General features: G+C 48.8%; 1 protein-coding gene across 7 annotated transcripts in view; it reads left to right on the top strand.

The window, feature by feature from the left end:
* Smarca4 (SWI/SNF related, matrix associated, actin dependent regulator of chromatin, subfamily a, member 4) overlaps positions 1-7878 on the top strand; it is a 63501-nt gene extending 55623 nt beyond the window's left edge. For 4 of the 7 annotated variants that reach the window (XM_048795096.1, XM_048795097.1, XM_048795098.1 and 1 more), the window contains 5 exons: positions 4392-4500; positions 4838-4939; positions 5631-5763; positions 5859-6001; positions 7401-7878. In XM_048795096.1, coding sequence (XP_048651053.1) covers positions 4392-4500; positions 4838-4939; positions 5631-5763; positions 5859-6001; positions 7401-7433 — 520 coding nt within the window. In that variant the 3' untranslated portion in view covers positions 7434-7878. Of the gene's footprint in view, positions 1-57; positions 1812-4391; positions 4501-4837; positions 4940-5630; positions 5764-5858; positions 6002-7400 lie in introns of those variants that run through there. The other 3 variants (XM_015489036.2, XM_048795100.1, XM_048795101.1) reach the window with 2 other exon arrangements.
* Positions 7879-19871: the final 11993 nt, after the last annotated feature.

Genomic DNA, 19871 nt, shown 5'->3' on the forward strand with positions numbered 1-19871 from the left:
ATTAGGAAACCAGGTACGTGTTACCCCTGATTCAGACATTCCTTTGTTGATTTTTAGGATTCACCATAGAGGTCAGTGAACCAAAACTGCAAATCAACATTCAAACAAAAACAAGAAAAGAGCCTGGCACAAGCCTGTAAGTCCAGGTACTCAGGAGGCTGAAACAGGAGGATGGAAAGTTCAAGGCTGGCCAGCCTGGGTAACTTAGCAAGACCCTGGGGATGTAGCTAGGTGGTAGAGGAACCCAGTCAGTGTTCAAGCCCCAGGACTGGGCAGAGAAAAAGTAAATAAAAACAAATTATGTACAGGAATATTTTAAGTTGCAAAAATCATCAGATTTGGGGGCTGGGGTTGTGCCTAGCATGTGTGAGGCACTGGGTTTGATTCTCAGCACCACATATGAATAAAATAAAGGCCCATCAATGTCTTAAAATTTTTTAAAAATCATCAAATTCAGACTTCATTGTTGACAAATGAAGTTTTATTGGAACATAGCCAAGGCCCATTCCTGTATATATGTGGTCCCTGGCTGTTGATTTTAGGATTCAGAACTGAGTAATTGCCGTAGTGTTTCAGACCCACAAAACCTAAAATCTCTCTACGCTATTTCAGAAAACATTTTCTGAAGCTGGGTGTGGTGGTGCACATCTGTCATCCCAGCAACTCAGGAAGCTGAGGTAGGAAGAAGATCATAGGTTTGAGGCCAGCCTCCTCAACTTAGAGAGACCCTGTCTCAAAGTAATTTTGCTGACCCTTGATTTAGAACAGTAAATGAGAAAGTGGGTGGAACTAGGGTAGAGTCCATGACTCAGCCTGAGTCCTGCCACCAGCTTCCTGTTGGCAGCCTGCTCTCCTAACTTCTCTGGTTTCTCTACTAAGGGATATGGACACATGATCTCTCATGTTCTGTCTTATATCTAGAGGCGTAGTGGTCTCCCACCCTGTCTCTTCTCTTCTGTTGTAATTCGGGTTTAAAACTAAATACTACACTTGAAGAGATGTGTCAATTAGGACAACAAAGGTCCCCACGAAGGCTGCTTTCTCCAAGAAGGGCCTGTACCTCATCAAGACCAAGACCCCTCCCCAGGTGAGGCCTTGGTCACTCCGAGTCTCTACTCTAAATTGTGTCCCTTTCTAGGGAATGAGGTTGAGGAAATCCCTGCCCCAGGAGTTGATATCCAGAGGTAGGGCAACGAAGGTGGCTTTATCGTTGTCATTTTTCAGCAGTTGTTTCCAAGACAGTGAAACCTGGCCCTGGAGGCATTAGGCCATGGCAGCTGCTCTTACCTGTCTGGTTTGGGGTCACGGGGCTGATCCAGACGGCCTGCGGACACTTCACTAACCCACTGCTGCCAGGCCTTGGAGGTTCCCAGACAGTGCCCAGCCTGCAGAAGTTTCTCCCAGAACCACTGCCACAGAGACAGAAGGCTGCTCCTGTGGCCACCGCTGCATTGCAGGGAGCTCCTGGTAGAAGAGCAGAGTAGAAACGACCTCTCAGTAGTGGGGCACCTGAGGCAAGGGGCACCTTGGTGAGGCTGAAGTGTCCATCATTCAACAAATGTTTACTGAGCACTACTGTACCAGGCTTTGTTCCGGATGCCAGTGACAGAGCGGGCGCTCCTCAGGCATGGTTTGCGCCCTTGGGGCCTGTGTTCTGGCTGGGGAGATGCATGGTAAGGACGGGATGACGAGGGCTGATGTGGGAGAACTCTCCAGGGTTAATGGCCACAGAACTAATCATGTTAAAAAGGAAGAGATCAAAACTTCTGAAGAGAGAAAATGGAATTCCTCCGTGATCTTAGGCGTGGGTGGGTTGTGTGTGGGTGGGTGGGTGTGTGTAAGAGAGCATGTGGATAAAGAGGACTTAATTAATTAAGATCCACTCAGAGGACACTGTGAGGAGAGACACACACAGCCGGGAGCAGAGATAAGCAATAAACATGTCCAATAACAGACCCCCTTGGGGGGCCGGTCTGTGGCTCAGTGGTGGAGCACTTGCCTAACATGCGTGAGGCACTGGGTTCAATCCCTGGCACCACATAAAAATCTAAAAAAAAATAAGGTATTGTGTCCATCTACAACAACAACAACAAAAAGACCTCTTGGGGACACCTGAGCAAAAGATGGGCTGTGGTCCCAGCTGAAAGGCTTTGAGCAACCCACAGCCTGTAAGGCAGTGCTCAGCTTCATTGTGCCCCAGGAACATGGATCAGAGACACCAGGTCACGGCCATCCTATATATAGAGAATTTTGAGGCCTGCTCATGTGTCACAGGGAGCAAAAACACTGGCTCGGTGTCTGAGCATGTCTCACCCTATAGCAAGTACTGAGTGAAATATGAACCAAGCACTGGTATCTGAGTGCCCACAGGTATTGGCTTCTAATATCCAATGCAGAACACAGCTCAGGCGCTTATCACAGCAATAGTGGGTACCTCTTTGTGTGTGTCCACAGTGGAGCACAGAATAGCAGGGATCCATCTCCCAGCAGTGAGGCTGGCCAGGACCGAGTGGGAGCCTCCCGTGGGATTCCATCAAGAGGAGGCCAAGCCCAGCTAGAGCCAGGACACCCCAAAAGCCCAGGGTATAGCCAGTGGTGTTACATCTTGTGTTAGAGGTGTGAGGGGCTGGGCTGTGGCTCAGTGGTAGGACACTTGTCTGGCATGTGCCAGGCTCTGGCTCCATCCCCAGCACCACACACATACAAAGAAAAAAAACGCAGCAAGAGAGCAAGGCATGCAGGTTTAGAAGAGGGAGGGCTGCCACTGAGCTTGCCAGAGCTGTGAAGTTGGTGTCCCCAGGTGGAGGGTGTGGATGTCCCTCTGCACAGTGCCAGGTCTGCTTCTCCAGAAGTGAGCAGCCAGCATGTCTGCTGCAATCTAGTTTTCAGAGCTTGTATAAACCAGTTCCATTTCCTGTGGCCAAACTCCCAGTCTGGTCCCACACAAAGGGCAGGGACAGTGAGTGGCTAAAGATACAACCTGGAAGCAAGCACATAACCCCACATATGCCATGGAAGGGAAGCCTGGCAGGGAGGAATCCCAAGGCGGGTAGGGCATGCCGAACTTCCACCTGCCTAGCTAGCCCTGTGCCTCCGCCAGAGTCGTGTGTGGGGTCTGGCACAGTGACTGACCTCACCCAGCATGGTTGTGGTCATGGCGGGGTGGGGGGGGGGTCCCTGTCCATTGAATCAGGGCTCTGTGACACACAGAAACACCAAAATGAGCACAAGGGACCTAGGACCCAAGCTGTGAGCAGCCCTGGGAGGCAGGTGGCAAATCTGCCCCTTGAGGATGCAGAGAAGTAAGGCTTCATTTCTGCTGATAATTACAAAAGAAGTTTCGGGGACAACGCTGTGGTCATCCATTTTTCCCTGCTACCTGCCTAGGGTTTGACACTGAAAAGCCCAAGTGACAAAGCAGCCAGGAGGACCAGGATAGCATATTGGACATAAAGCCCTAGGTGGAGCTCGTGGCAGGCATCCTGGGAGAGGAGGGGACCCTTCAGAACAGGATTGACTGGGTCACATGGCTTCTTGGATGGCCACCCACATGCTGTAGCCTAGCCCACTGTCCACACCCACCCAACTGTCCATATCCTGAAGGAGCCCTGGGTAGGCCAGCCTGGACTTGAGGACAGAGGAGGGTGCTAGAATGCAAAGGGTCGTCTGCTTTCCATGTTCTTTTTTGTTTTGTTTCTTGGTGCTGGGCTAGAACCCAGGGGTGCTCTAACACTGAGCTTCATCCCCAGCCCTTCTTTTTATTTTTTGAAACAGGGCCTCCCTAAGTCGCTGAGGCTGATCCTCTCCCTCAGCCTCCAGAGCCACTGGGATTACAGGTGTGCACCACCACACCCGACCTATGTGTTCTGTTCCTGAAGCATCTGTCCACCCATCTTGGGCTGTGTTCTTAGGTGGTCCTTTTTGTAGGAGGCAGGGCTCCTGGCTTCACCAGGAGACAAATGCACACCCAACCACACTTCATGGCCTGTGGCTCTTTCCTCTGCTCCCTTATAGTAATTGGTACTCACCCAGTGGAAAGCCCTGGAAGACATCTTTCTCCTCAGATTCTTCCCACCGTTTCTGAAGGTTACAGGCTCACAGTGCCACCTGCAAGAGACACACCCACACGGGAACCCCGTGGTCTTTGGAATCATGTGTATGCTACCAGCACAAGCAAACTCCTGGTAGCATCAGATAGGAATACCAGCAACTGGTGAGGGGCTGAGCGCACCACCATTCCCTCCAGGGCTGGGGCTGTCCAAGACAGTGCACTTGTGGCAGCTCCCATGTCTACATTAACATCTCGTCCTCTCTGCTCTCAAATGGCGTGGGGTGGAATCTCCCCCAGGAGGGCGGCGTGGGAATGACGTGTGCCATGTCCTGCCTTACAGTAGTAGTGGACGTCAGCTCAGTGAGGTGTTCATCCAGCTGCCCTCGCGCAAGGAGCTGCCAGAGTACTACGAGCTCATCCGCAAGCCTGTGGACTTCAAGAAGATAAAGGTAACCCCGGCCTGGGGTGGGTGTCAGAGCTCTTGGCGAGGTCAACCCCACATGTGGGGTGTGTGGGGTTTGGGGACAATGTGATAGAACCCAGAGGCTTCCATGGGTAGCCCCATCTGAAAGCCACAGAGGCATATGGGAAAGATCATCAGGGACCTGGCAGGGGGTGGCCTTAAGCCTCCCAGCATGCAGCTGGTGTCCAGGGCTGCCTGGAGGTTACCATGGCCCTGGGCCTCTGAGTTAGCAAAGGGGGTTAGAGGCTGGACCGTAGGGTCCGCAGCACAGGGTGGGGGTAGGGAGAGGAGGCCCTGAGGTAAGGCCTTCCTTCTCCTGGCAGGAACGTATCCGCAACCACAAGTACCGCAGCCTCAGCGACCTGGAGAAGGACGTGATGCTGCTGTGCCAGAATGCGCAGACCTTCAACCTGGAGGGCTCACTGGTGAGTGGGCACCGCCTGGGCTGTCCTGGCCCAGCCACTTCACCCAGGCTCCAGACAATCTGCCCCTTGGTTCAGCCGATGGGATATGTATTGAGTCCAAATGCAACTAAAAAATAAATATTAAAAAAAAAATCCCATTCTGGGAACTTGGGCTGATGTGCTGTTTATAATAATAGCACGCAGAAAACAACCACCTGCCCCGCCGAGGAAATGGCTTCAGACCTATCCCTCCAGGTGGAGGTGTTGGGGTTTAAATGCTCTAGGGGTCTCTCCTGGAAGGAATCCAGTGGGCACAGCCTTCCCTGTGGTGACTGGGTACGGCCCATACCCTCGTCCTGGCAGTTTTCCTAGTGTGTGTGGGATGGGCGCCTCCCAGGAGCGGGGTTTTCCTTTGAGGAGCCTGTGGAGATGGTGGCTTCTGCAAGGGACAGGCCTCACTACCCACCTCCTCAGAGATGCTTGCTGGGGGTCTTCAAAGGAGGGGAGGCGCGTGATCATTCAAAAATTAACATCCCAGCCCTTTTTCCAGGGGCCTTTAATAAGCCTGATGCTCTCAGGGCAGCCGTGGGGAGAGGACTGTGGACACGGGCCCCCTGCTCTGTGGGCTGGGCTGGCCACTTGGTCTCCATGTAGAGGCTGGGGATAGGGTAGCCCTTCGGACCGTCCCAACTCAGCCCTGTGTCCCCACCAGATCTACGAGGACTCCATTGTCCTGCAGTCAGTCTTTACCAGCGTGAGGCAGAAAATTGAGAAAGAGGACGACAGTGAAGGCGAGGAGAGTGAGGAAGAGGAGGAGGGCGAGGAGGAAGGCTCTGAATCTGAATGTGAGTCCCGGGGAGGGAGGTGAGGTAGGAGCAGAGTGGCGGCGGACCTCTGGCTCCCCAGCTCACCCCCTCTCCTCTTCCTGGTCCCTCCGCAGCCCGCTCTGTCAAAGTGAAGATCAAGCTCGGCCGGAAGGAGAAGGCACAGGATCGGCTAAAGGGGGGTCGACGGCGGCCAAGCCGTGGCTCCCGGGCCAAACCAGTTGTGAGTGATGACGACAGTGAGGAGGAACAAGAGGAGGTGAGGTCCCCACAGCCCTGCAGCAGCCTAACTGGACCAGCCAGGACCGGTGGGCAGCGGGGTAGCCAGATGCCACACCCCAAGCTGCTGCTGCAGGTCCAGGCTAAGGCAGTGTCCCCGCAGTCATGGCTGCTGGAATACCCTGCTCTGCAGTGAGGGAACTGAGACTGGCCATTAGGTGACAGGTCACAGCCAGTCCACAGCAGACCCCCTACCCCAGCCTGAGTCTGCGATTCCAGAAGCCAGTGGTCATCCAAGATGCGGGCACAGAGGCCTCGGGCTTCTGGTTACAGCCCAGTGTGGCCCCACCCTGGGACACCAAGGCCCCCATCCAGGCAGATGGGCAGGATCTTTTCCAGAGTTGGAGGCAGCACTAGCCAATCCCCTTGGACTGACGTAGCACCCTCCATGATAGAGGCATTCCTGGTGTCCTTGTCCCTGTGTAACTAACACGCCATGCCCTTGGGCCTCCGTTCCTTACTTCTGCTGTAGCCCAGGCAGGACAATTTCCAAACAACTCCTGCGCATTAAAATAAAAAAAGGCTGGGGTGTGGCTCGGTGGTAGAGCACCTACAGGGCTCTGGGTTCTGTCCCTGGCACTGCTAACAACACACAGCCCCTAGACATGGTGATAGGCCTGTGCCACTGTGATGAGCCCACAGTCTCTGTGGGTCCCTGGACCCAAGGAGAAGTGCCACACTACGCCACAGTGAGCACACTTCAGCAGGGGGAGCTGGCAGGTGCCCTGGCTGTCCTTAAGCTTGGGACCTGGGAGGTCACTTTTCTCTCAGGCCTCCATTTCCTCTGGGGCAAATCAGAGAGGTCCTGCGGACTCCAGGGACACCACAGCTCAGGGCCAGCTGCCACTGAATCTCTATCAGCCCCCTTGTGTTTCCTGGTTTCTTCTTGTAACTTTTGCAATAGCTTTAAAAGAAAGTCCCGGGAACGAATCTGACCTCTGAGGACATTAATGATGTCCTGACCATGAGAGGGCGGGCCCTGGGGCTGGGTTGTAACAGCGTTCCCTCTGCATGGTCCAGATCCTGCAGGGTATTCTGTGGCCCTTACCAGACTAACTTGTTCACATGGAACAGCAGAGATCTCGTGTGGTCAGGAAGGACGCTCGTGGTTTTGAAGCCACAAATATTGGCACAGGGACAAGCAGACAGCAACAGAATGGAACATGGGGGGCTGTGTGGGTCCCCAGATCCCAAGGGGGAGGGATGTGGATGCAGAGCCAGGCCCCTGGGAAGAGCTCAATTTGCTCAAGTCACCCAGGGAAGGGGCTCTGTGGCCTGCCTGGTGCTTTGCTGGACAAATACATTTAAAGCCCAGTGGCCCAATGGGGTGCCTTGTCAGATGGGGTGACTCACACTCTCTCCTCCTGTCCCTTGTCCAGGACCGCTCAGGAAGTGGCAGTGAGGAAGACTGAGCTCCGACATTCCAGAGTCTCGACCCCAAGCCCTCGTTCCCGAGCCGAGACGGAGTAGCCCTTAGCAGTAACGGGTAGCAGCAGACGTAGTTCCAGACTTGGGGGAAACTGTATAAACAAAAAATCTTCCATATTTATACGGCAGAGAAGATGTAGGACTGTTTGTGTCTGGCCCTGGCCTGGCCTCCTAGCGTTTGTAACAGCATTAACTGTCTAAAGAGAGAATCATGCATTGGGGCGCCGCAACCGTTCTCCCTGGCAGCACCGCAGGGCTGCGGCTTGGAGTCACTGTAGTGTAACGTGGGTGCATGTGTGTAGCCGTCCACTCCTCGTACTGTATTTTATTGGACAGGTCAGACTCGCCGGGGGCCAGGGGCCATGGGCCCGGTGGGGTATGTCAGTGTCACTGGATGTCAAACAGTAATAAATTAAACCAACAACACAACGCAGCCTGCCCTCTGCGCGACTCCTTCCTGGCTCCTGGGCTCCCGGCTGCCAGGAGTGGGGGCCACGCTGTGTCCAGGTGCCTGTCCTCCATCTCCAGGACCCGTGGGGTCCATTTCACAGACGAGAACACTGAGGCCTCAGGAAAGAAGAAAATCTTGACCAGGTCACTGGCTTGGGCTCTTGGCTCTGCTGTGCTGGCAGCTCCATCTCAGCAGGCAGCAGCCACATGAGGACATGGTGCTCGGGCGCCCAAGTCCAGCGCGGGCCTGGAGTTATGATGCGTCATTGTTGCCACTCACAAGCACTTCCTCAGGCATGACCCCTTTAGTTCTCTGGACAAATTTCAGCCTCTCAAAGTCTTAGGCCAGGGCCCCACCAGGCTCCACCGTGTCTGCCTGTTGCCCCTTTCACACTCAAGCCTCACGGCTGACACGTTATATTGCTTTGGACAGTTTTGTCTAGTTTCATATTTTGTTTTTAGAAAGAGGATTTGCTGGGATCCTTGCTCCATTATCCTGGAAGCCCCCTTTCCCTTTGTTTTTGTAATAGACCTGATTCATTTTTCATGGTATTCAATTTAAACTGGGACCAATTTTATTTTATTTTTAAATATACTTTTTGGATACTGGGATTGAACCCTGAACCCAGAGGCACTTTACCACTGAGCTAATAGCCAGACCTTATTTTTTTTTATCTTAAGACAGTGTCTTACTAAGTTGCTGGGGCTGGCCTCAAACTTGCAATCCTCCTGTCTCAGCCTCCCAGGCTTCTTGGATTACAGGTGTATACCACCACACTCAGCACAGAGGCCAGTTTTAAAAATTAGTCCCTTAAGCAGGGGGAAAATAGGGACATGTGAAACCTGTATATTGCAAAAGTATGTGTTATAATGATATAGTTTGTGAATGGCAACAAAATCCAAAATAATACTTAAATTAGACTTGAGATATGACTTCTTATCTCTTCACTATCAGTCAGGTATTGGTGTCACATGGTATCAGAAATAAGCTTTTATGTAACTTCTTCACTGTGCACCAACCACCTTTTTGTTCACGGTTATCTCATGGCCCAAGATGACTGCCATGGTTCACTCTAGCCAACCCACACTTCTGGCAGCAAGGACACAACAGGGAGAAAGGCTCACCCCATTCCCACCCTTTGGAGGTATCTGACACCTTACTTCCTTCCCACCCCACTTTTTCTTTGTAGTATTAGGGATCAAATCCAGGCCTTCACAAAGAGTGGTAGGCAGGAGCTCTACCACTGAGGTACACCCCAGCCCCTTTTTTAAATTTTACTTTGAGACAGTTTCCCAGGCTTGCCTCAAACAAGTGATCCTCTTGCCTCAGCCTCCCAGGTTGCTGGGATTGTAGGCATGTGCCACCATGCCCAACAAGGAGCACTGGCCAATAACCAGGGCCTTTGTCAATCTGGCCTAGTGATAGCTGCTTTCCAGCTACCAGCTCTCGGCCTGCACTCTCACCCTCCCTCCCCCACCTGCAGACCAGGACCTCTGCACAGATTTCTCCCGACCCAGTGGAGTAGAGGGTTCAGAGAAGTTTAGCCACCTGCCCAAGGCTACACAGATGGGAGCCCAGGTTTGGGCCCGGGGCTGGGGCCATAGCTCAGTTGGTAGAAGTTGGTAGGGTGCTTGCCTCGCATACACAAGGCCCTGGGTTCTAATTCCCAGCACCAAAAAAAAAAAAAAAATTCCAAGCCAACCAGAGCAACTTAGGGAAGCTCTAAGCAACTCAGTGAGACCCTGGCTCTAAATAAAATTTAAAAAGGGCTGGGATGTGGCTCAGTGGCTAAGTGCCCCTGAGTTCAATCCCTGGCACCAAAAAAAAGGCTGGGAATCCAGGTCCAGGCACAATGGAGCCCATGCAGGGCCCTGACGCAGCCTGGACTGGGAGGCCAGTGGTCAGGAATGCCCCGGAACATCCTGTGTGGCTAACAGCCACACATTCTCTCCCGCCCCAGATCTCCCCACTCCCCGACTCAAATCACAGAGTCTAATTTCCTCCTCTCGTTTTGGTGGGCTTGGGGCTCACTGGTACCTGATGAAGGATAGTGAAACAGCACCTGGCTGCCACAGGGAGGCCACCAGGGTACTGCCACTTGCGCCCTTCCTGCTGGGACACACACTCAGCTTTAAGCTACTGGCTGCCATAGGACAGCCCAGCTCCCAGCAAGCCACCATCCTGTGCAGAAGCCAAAAAGTAGCAGCAGGACCATGTGGGGAGTGAGACCACTGGCCGGCCCTGGAGCCCTGACCCTCAACTCTCATCTGTAGCCTTCACCCAAACCTGAAGCCAGAACCACCTGGCTGAGCCTGTCCACAGAAACCAGGAGATAATAAACTGACCGCTCTTCAACCACTAAGCCATGGTGTGATATGTTACACAGCGACAGGAACTGGGGCGTCATGAAACAATTTTTAAATGAGAGATCTCACGAAACTAAGAGCTTTAGAACATTGTCAGGATGGAAAGCAAGCTGGACCACGGCCCAGCCAGATGCCAGTTGGCAGAACAGTTGAGCTTCTGTCAGTGGCCTCAGGTTTCAACAGCAATAAGACAATCTTATCTTCCAGAGCAAGAGCTTAACAAGGTGTCAAAGTCCAGTTAAGTCCACCTACTTCTGATTTTGCTTCTGTGTCCCCACCTCTCATGGGGCCCCACTGGCCCCACCATTTCCTTCGATGCAAGTGAGCCTTCTGTCCCTCCGTCAGGCCCCACTGAGCTGTCTCCACCTCTCTACCTGCCGCCCTGCATCCTTGCCCCCCCCCCCCACTGGTCCAGGCCAGTAAGGTCAGCTCTTCCCTGTGGTCTTAGCATCCCCCTCGCTCCCCTCCCTGTAGCCAGGGAACCCAACTCTCGCAGTTCCCAAATGCACGTGGGGCCCCACTGAAACTGCACCTCGCACATTTCCAGGTATTTGCACATGCAGGTTGCTCTTCCCATTCCCATAATGCCTCACTGGCCAATTTCCTCCCCTGAGCCTCATCTCAAATGTCACATTCTTGCCCTTTAAGCCTGCTTTGATAGTCCTGGGCAGAACATATTTGTAGCTCTCCTAGGAGAGGCTTCAAAAGGTTTGCTTTGTTTGGAGGTGCTGGGTGGAACCTGGGACCACACCTCCCAGCCTTCTTTTTTTAAAGTTCTATTTTCAGACAGGTCATGTGCTACTGGAAACAAGGAAATCTGGGGAACGTTTTTAATTGAGTGCCTTATAGCGTGAAAAAAGTCTGGGATACTACAAGTAAAAATGAAAATGGAATGGGCCCCAGAAAATGGGGCAGTGCTATGGGAACAGTAAGGCAGCTCTTCAAAACATGAAGCATTAGAATCAGCATATCCGTGGGCCAGGGCTGGGGCTCAGTGACATAGCACTCACCTAGCACGTGTGAGGCCCTGGGTTCTATTCTCAGCACCACTTAAAAATAAATAAAAATAAAGGTATTTGTTCATCTACAACTAAAAATAATAATTTTAAAAAATCACCATATCCTTCGGCAATCCCACTTCTAGATATATAACTAGAAATAGTGAACCAGGGTCTCAAAGAGGTATGTATATACCCGTGGTCACAGCAACGTTATCACCGCACCAAAAATGGAGAGCAACTTGGGCATCCATTGATTGGTGGGTGATCACAATGGTGCATGCACATAATGGAATATTACTTAGCCTTTAAAAGGGAGGAGAGCTTAGGACACACTACATGGATGGACCTCAAGGTCATGCTCAGTGAAATAGCCAGTCCCAAAGAGATCCTGTGGGAGTACCCTGATGGCCAGTCCCTAGAGTGGTCAAGCTCAAAGACACAGGAAGTAGGATGGTAGGTGCCAGGGCTGGGGAGGAGGGCAGGGGGTTGGTATTCAATGGGGGCAGAGTTTTTATGTTGGGAAGATGAGAAAGCTCTGGATTGCATGTGGTGATGGCTGCATCACAATGTGAACGTGCTGAATGCCATGGACACCTAAATGTGGCGAGGTGGTAAAGGTTGTGTTGTGCATATTTTATCACAATCAGTCAAAACCAAGTAGGTCTTCCTAACTTAAAACAGAAACACAAGGAAGGAGCTTGCCTGAGTGGCTGGCAGCTTGTGTGGCCAAAGCCCCCAGCAGGGAGTGACATCTGCTCCCTGAGGGGGATGGGCAGGGTCCCCAGGGAGGCCATGGGTCACCTGCATCCTCAAAAAGGACTGGGGTAGGGCAGGGGCTGGGACACAGCTCAGCTGGTAGAGTGCCGGCCTGGCAAATCCCCAGCACCACAAAAATAAATAAACAAACAAATAAATAAATGTGGTTTCTGACGATTTTTTCTCCTTGGATTCCTTGGATTCCTGTGGGTTTCTGGTACCAGACAAGGTCACCAGACGAGAGATGACAGAGGCTGTGACGCCCTTGTGGCCCGTCAGCACTGACGCAGAGAAGCCCTGGATGCCAAGGCCAGCCAGGTGGCGTGGAGTTCTGAGCACGCTCCTGCCCTGCTCCCGCCACCTTCCTAACTGCAGCAAGATGAATATGAACGCGCCATCCCCACCCGCCTGAGGGGCAATTCGTGGAGCTAAGCTCATTTCCACTGTTGTGCAGCCGTCTCCACACCCACCTCCAGAGCTGTCCCATCTGCCCAAATGGGACTTCTCTGTACCACCGACCCTCCCTCCCCTCAGCCCTGCACCACTGGCCTGTCCCCATCTCTGTGCCAGCAGTGGACACTACAGGAGCCCCCTGGTGACCGGCTCCCTCCTTCTTCTCAAGCCCACACAGGGACGGGATGAGCCCTTTCACCCACTTGCCTCTTAGCCAGGACCCAGGGCTACCAGTTCCCTAGGCTGAACCCCTGGATGGGCTGCCGTCCTGAACTCCCCAGGGCGCCCAGGCTCCTGCCCATGTCCCCCTCAGCCTTGGGTCTGCAGCTTTCAGGCAAATGTCCAGATGTAGAGCTCATTCCCAACCATTGTCCCCGCCACCAGGAAAGGGACACCGAGCTGTGCAGACCTGGGAGGTCTCCCAGCCGGTCCTTTGCTGACAGGAGCAGACTCCTGGCCTTGACCTTCGCACCCATGGCATCTCTGCCCAAATAGAAATGGAATCTGACCCCCTCTGCCTCCCCCATGGCCCACACTGGCCCACACCCCTCATCTTCCCCCTGGACCACCACCTCCTGCCCTCACCCCCAATTTCCCAGACAACTGCAGGAGGGCATCAGAGCCCCCGAGGCAGAGTGCCACCCTCTTACCTCAAAACCCTTCACAGCTCTCACCCCACCTTGGGTAGAAGCCAATGTCCTCCCTTGCAGTGACCCACAAGGTCCTGCAGTTTTGCTTTGCCACCTCCCTGCCTCGCCTTCCCTGATGCCCGCCATGCCTACCACACTGGCCTCCCTTCTCCCGTGGAAACCTTCCAACCTCGTTTGCTCCCTGGGGGAACTTGAGTCTGCTCCTTCCAGAGCCCAGGTCACCCTTCCTTCAGCTGCCTCGTATCAATAGCCCTGGGCTCCAACAGCCCGTCCTCAGAGGGTCTCCCTGGCTTCCCACCACGGAACGGCCTGCAGGGCAGCATGTTGTGGGGCCGTATTCTATGTTTTGCTCTGTGGTGGTGGATGTGGTGATGGCTGGGGTTCAGGATACCCCACCTGAAATATGGCACCTTGGCACCCCCTTCTCTGCTGAAGCAGGCCATGAAAACTGGAAGGAATTCTGACCCCCCTCTCTCCTGAAGTGGGTTGTAAAAGCTCCCTGAACTTCCCCTGCAGAGGTCACAAGACTCATTCCAGAAGTGTCCTCCCTATACTGGAAGGAAAAAAATGTTCTGATCTCTGAAGACACAGAGACACAGAGAAGACCCAGAACAAACAGCCCTTGCTCAGTCCCACCAGTTTATAAGCATTTGGTCTTTCCCTCTGATCAGCCAGGCCTCTCCATGACCACCCACCTCACCAAGGTTAGCATCACACACAGATTCTAGGGCCTGACTATAGCTCCATGGTAGAATGCTTATCTAGCCTGTATGAGGCCCTGGGTTCCATCCCCAATACCACAAAGCAAACAAACAAAACCCCCCACAGATTCTCCTGTTTCTTTGGGTCTTCATTAATAAAGGCTCATATGTCACATAAAATTTATATGAAGCCAGGCATGGTGGCACATGCCTATAATCCCTGTAATCCTACTGACTTGGGAGGCTGTGATTGACCCAACCTGATTTTCTCTCAAAATTGGGAGCCATCTCGCCACAAAGCCATGAAAAGATAATTTCGGCTTTACTATAAATTACTGCAAATTCTGAACCTGCTTGGAATGCCTGCCCGTGCCTTGAACTCACCCATGCCTGGCTCTCTGACCAGATAGCAGCCCTCTCTGAAACTTTAGTGACACCTCATAAATATTGGCCTTCCCTGGCCAGACAACGACCCTCTCTGAGGCTCTAATGATCCTCATAAATTCTGATGTTGGGGCCAGCAAAAATGTAAACTACCATTAGTGTGATGCTTGTCAGAGTTCTGTTATCTGTAACCCCCCCCCCTTTGTGTAACTTTCTGGGCTATAAAGGTGGGCTGCAGGAAAGCTGGGGTGCTGTCTTGTTCCTGCCGTTTTGGGAGGGAGAGGCAGCCCGGCCCGTCGAAATAATAAGCTTGCTTTAATTTGATTTTAATTGGAGTCAGTGGTCTTTTCTTGCATCCTGGTCTAACATTTTGGAGTTCCCCAGTGAGATGACCCTGCCAGACCAGACTGCTAGAAATTCTAAAGCCAGCCTTCGCTCCAGGGCTCCGGGCTGGAGAGCCACTCTAGGGGGTGCGCACCTTGAGACGTTCCAAGGCCTCAGAGTGAGCCTTTGGTCCCTGGAGCACTGCAGTGAACTGCCGCACTAAAACTATCAGCAAGCACCTGGTGGAGGAGGCCTCCATAGGTAAGTGGCACCTTTATAACATCTGATATCCGGTTAAGGGAGATCTCTTCTGATTATAGAGAGGTGGCCTGGCGAGGCTCACATATACTCCTGTCCTGGACAGTAACGAGAAATCGTTCTGTCCTCTGTTCTCTTCTGTAGGGAATTCCTCTGGAAGGGTAGAGAGGTGCCCACGGGCACGCACGCGCTCCTACCCCAGAGCTTTAGCAAGACGTTGCATTGCTCCTCTGTTTTTCTGTTGTGGCGCCGGGTTTCTGTTTTCTTGTGTTTTGTTCTGTGTTCTATATGTTTTTTTGTTTGTTTGCTTTTGTGCCTTTTGTTGTGTGACTTCTATGGTAAAAACTTAAGGATAGTGGACATGAAAATGGGTAATAAAGCAAGTAAGCCTGACACCCCTTTGGACTGTGTTTTAAGGAACTGCGATGAACTTTACCCCCCTTTGTTAAGCAGGATGAGAGAAGCCCCTAGCTGGCTGCCTGGAGCACACCCACTGCAGAGGGCAATGCCTGCTGGGGATCTAAGAACTGAGTATCTCCCAGATTAACAAGTGAGACTCCTTTAAAACCCCTTGTCCCTCCAGATCAAGAGAGTCACAACCGGGGCTGGAGATGTGGCTCAAGCGGTAGTGCGCTCGCCTGGCATGCGTGCGGCCCGGGTTCGATCCTCAGCACCACATACAAACGAAGATGTTGTGTCTGCCGAAAACTGAAAATTAAATATTAAAAAAATTCTCACTCTCTCTTAAAAAAAAAAAAAAGAGAGTCACAACCTTTGGGCAGAGTCCCCTGTGTTTCTCCTTTGTTAGCACAGCAATAAACCTCCCTTTTTCTTTTTCTCAAAATCCTGTCTTCATTATTAAATTGGCATTAATTGGCTTCAAGGTCAGGAACCGAACTTTCAGTTACAAATTTTGATACCACCCCCCCAGTGGAACTTTTTGAGAGCTGACTACTGAAATGTTAGGACATGGAGCGTGCCTGGAGTGGAACTGAACCAGAGGAGCTAATTCTGTAAGTAAAAGGAGGGACAGAGGGACACCCAGCAGCTGCTGAAGCCCTGTTGCTTCGGGGAATTCCCTCCTTCCTTCCCTGCACTGTAAGGATTATGCCACCTCTGACTTCTTAAAAAAAGAGAAAAAGAAAAAGGGGACACTAAATGCAGTAAAGTCGCCATGGAGACCCTTGATTTTACATTTCAGGTTGCCCCTCTGTGAAAACATCTGGTCCCCTTGTGGGGACATCTATGGTGCCACTGCTGTAGGAGATTTTTCTCTTATCTGCTGTTTTAAATGTTTCTGTCTGTCAGCCATAGTCTGGAGCTCCTTTCTGTTTGTCTGTCCTGTGTCTTTGTTTCTGGCCCTTTAAGACATGTGCAATAATGTGTTGATATTATAAATTGTTTCTTGGGAATGATCTTGGCTGAATGTGTGTCTAAAAGATGATGTTTTATTGTAACAATCTGGTATCTGAATGGGTTTTTGAAGCATTGCACAATCTTGCAGTTAAAAGTTGGGTTTAGGTAATTGTTTAGTTTATGATTTCAGATAATTCATGCCAGAGAACTTATATACTTAGGATGGAAAACTAAAGAACTCTACTTCCAAGTTGACAAGTAACTTCCCAATCATTCAGTTTTTTTTTTTTCACCAATTTTAAGTTGGGTAGCCTGGGAAAATGTCACTGTGTGTATCAGTGCATTAATTTGGACAAGGATAGTAAATCATAGTATGGTATCTGTTGACAAAACAAGATATAAAGATATAAAATTTTGTGAATTGTATCTTAAACTTGTGTCATAATTTTCAACATCTGAACCTGAAAATTATGACTTATGGTTAAAATGCCTTAGACCTTAGATGTCTGCTCAGAATAGCAGTTTTTCCCTGCTCCTTCCAGACCTCAGCCAGGACTTATGCTGAAATACAAATGAAAGAAGCTTGCAAGCTCAGTAGGAGACTGATCTGAGGCCTAAGGAAAAAGAAAGTAAATTGTATGGTATTTTACTAATTACTGGCCAGTCATTTTTTCTAGGACTCTTGTTTTTTCCTTAGATTCTGTATTTATTTGAGCTCATGATTTTGATCCTACAGACCTAGGTTAATGTTTTTCTGATCAGTTCTATCTTTGACCAACTGTGGAGTTTTTGAAACATTGCAATGGAGATTTCACCTGCAAAAAGCTACAAGGCCTTTACTATTGTTATGTGTGCACACTTGTGTTATGTATTGTATGTCTATATGTACATATGTCCGCATATCATATACATGATATTAAAATTAACATATATAAGGAGTGTTCATAAAAACAAATTTTTAAAAAAATGGATCCAAAGATCTTTAATACACGTGATTTAAATGGTTCAATTTAAATTGGATAAACAGATAAAAATAAATGTCTTTAAATTTAAGCTTACAAGTTTTTCTAATAAAATATTAATGTCCATAAAATGTCTAATATGTCTTGGTTCTAGGACTTTTATTTCAACAAGAAAAAAATGGTTAACACTGTTCAATACATTTGTCTAATATTTTGATAAATAAGTAAAGTAAATTTGATATGGGATTACTCATTCATAAGAACTTTTGTTAGATATCTGATTGATTTACTAAGGTCTGTATAAGTTTGTTTTTACATTCAGTCATGTGTTAAAAAGACAAAAATTTCTTAAAACAATATTACCCATAATATTGTGTTTATTAAGTTTTATTTTTTTTCTACAGCAAGCAACCATAAAAATTAAACAACTGGTTAAATAAGAACTGTTATTTTAGAGCATTGTACTGCCATTTCTTTAAAAGCTAAACTTGGTTAATATAAAAACATCAATGTAATTGTGATGCTATTAATGTGCTCATATCTTCCAGGTATACAAGTCTATAAGGTAGAAGCTTTAAAGAGCATTATATCAAGCTGGTGTTCTAAAGTTGTTTGGTAAAAAAAATATATTGGGGATTTATTTACCTGTTATCAATAAGATATATAAAGTTTTATGTTACTTTTTACATTGGGGAATAATTTAAATGTATTTTTAAGTTAATGAGAGCCTAATCTATGTAAAGGTTAAAAACTTTCAGCCTTTCTTTAATTCATGTTTTAAATATGATATCATATTGGTGTTAGCTAATGTTCATGTGACCTCAAACAATTTATGTAAACTTTGTAAAATGATATTTAAAAAGCAAAGATCAGCTTTAGAACTAGAACACTTAAGATTTATGAAGAACCCTGCCTTACCTGAGATAAGGCTCTGTGTCCCATCTTACTTACTACATGTGAGATTGACTACAAAAGCAGTAGGCCAGATTTTAGTTCATTTAAAGTTATGTTCAAAAGTTGTTTTTTTTTTCTGTCAAGATTACTAGGAGCTCAAACAGGGGATATAATGTATAACTCAGCCAAAATTCAGGGTAGCTATTACACGAACTAAATGTTTTTACTCTTGTTAATTTGATTTTGTAATTTCCTTATAAGTGATCTAAAGATTCCCTGTTAGTGTTTTACAGAAGTGTTGCTTTAAGAACACAACATGGGTTAATTTAAGATAATAAGCCATCACCTACAAGACAGATAGGATAATACAGATCCAAATTAATAAAAAAGATAAATAATTGTAAAGTTATAGACATTAAAGCCCAGTACTCTTAATATAAGGCTGTTAAAATTTATTTGCTGGATGTTTAAGATTAAGATTTAAAATTATAGTTAAATGAAAAGGGCCAAGAAAACCAATATTTGGCTCTTACCCTCTGAGTCAGTCTGAATCCAGGGAACAGGGGACTTCTCTAAAGAGCTTTGCAACTCTGGGCCACATAACCTCCCAATCAGGGAGATTAATGAGACCACTGGAGAACAGAAAGCCAATCAGTGCATTTGCTATGAAGAGGAGGGTCATCAGAGAAGGGAGACATCCCTAATGCTTCTGAGGGAAGCCACATGGTCAAGCAAGACCTGGACCCATCCTAGCACAAATGGCACTAGCAGAACTGAGAAACTACTCTCAAGTTCCCCCAGGAATAACTCCCATAAAAACTCAGCTGACTGTTAACAATAGATAGAAACAAAAAGTCAGTTTGACTGCTTCATCTTAAACACTTAGCAAAGACATTAAAACCAAAACACAGCCATTCCTGGACATTTAAAATAATAATAATAATATTTTAAGGTATACACTTTATGTTAGCCTCCCAAAATAAGTAAGACTGGAGGCTACAAAGAAGGATTCTCAGACAGAAATGCCTGATAACTATAAAAAGAGACTATCAAGAGGAGATGCCAGAGACAGAAGTTTTTAGTTTAAGGCCTACAGATATTCCTAACCTACACAGGTAGGCTTGGTGTTTGCTAGTATGATTATCCAGCCCTGAGTAACAGAATTAAAGGTTTCTTTATTAGACACAGAAGTCATACCAGTAAAAGGATTTTGCAAGATCAGATGACATTAAATTATTAAACTGTATCTTATGGGGAGGGACAACTGTAACACTAAAAGTTAAATGTTATGCTTACAGTCCTGATAACTGGCGATGTTAAAGCCTGGTGAGGGAACTTCTATACAGTGACATGTTAGCTGCAGCAACATTTATTCAGTACTCATGGTTTTTGTTTCTCTCATAGAAGCACCCATCCCCAGATGACTTTACAACCTATTCTTCCCCAACCAGACTTCAAACCGAACTGACTTCTAAAAGGCAACTCATGTCCCTCACACCGTGCCCCCTCACGTCACCCTCTCTCAGCTCAGAAGAAGCCAAAATGAGCAACGCCCCTCTTCTTACAACAATGGAGCCAAAAATAAATAGACTGTCAATATAAGTAATTAATTAAGTCAGATCAAATCAGGGAGACCAGTTTTGGGTGAGTTCTAAAAAGTTGGAGACTATTACCTGAGGGATTAAAATTCCCTCAGTGCTCTTCCCCTTCCCTATCAAAGATTTGAACGGGACACATAAGAAAAGGGGGGAATGATAGACCCAACCTGATTTTCTATCAAAATTGGGAGCCATCTCACCACAAAGCCATGAAAAGATAATTTCGGCTTTACTATAATACTGCAATCTGACTGCTGATCGCTCCGCC

This window comes from Marmota marmota, unplaced genomic scaffold, assembly GCF_001458135.2.
Source record: "Marmota marmota marmota unplaced genomic scaffold, marMar, whole genome shotgun sequence".
Lineage (NCBI taxonomy): Eukaryota > Metazoa > Chordata > Mammalia > Rodentia > Sciuridae > Marmota > Marmota marmota.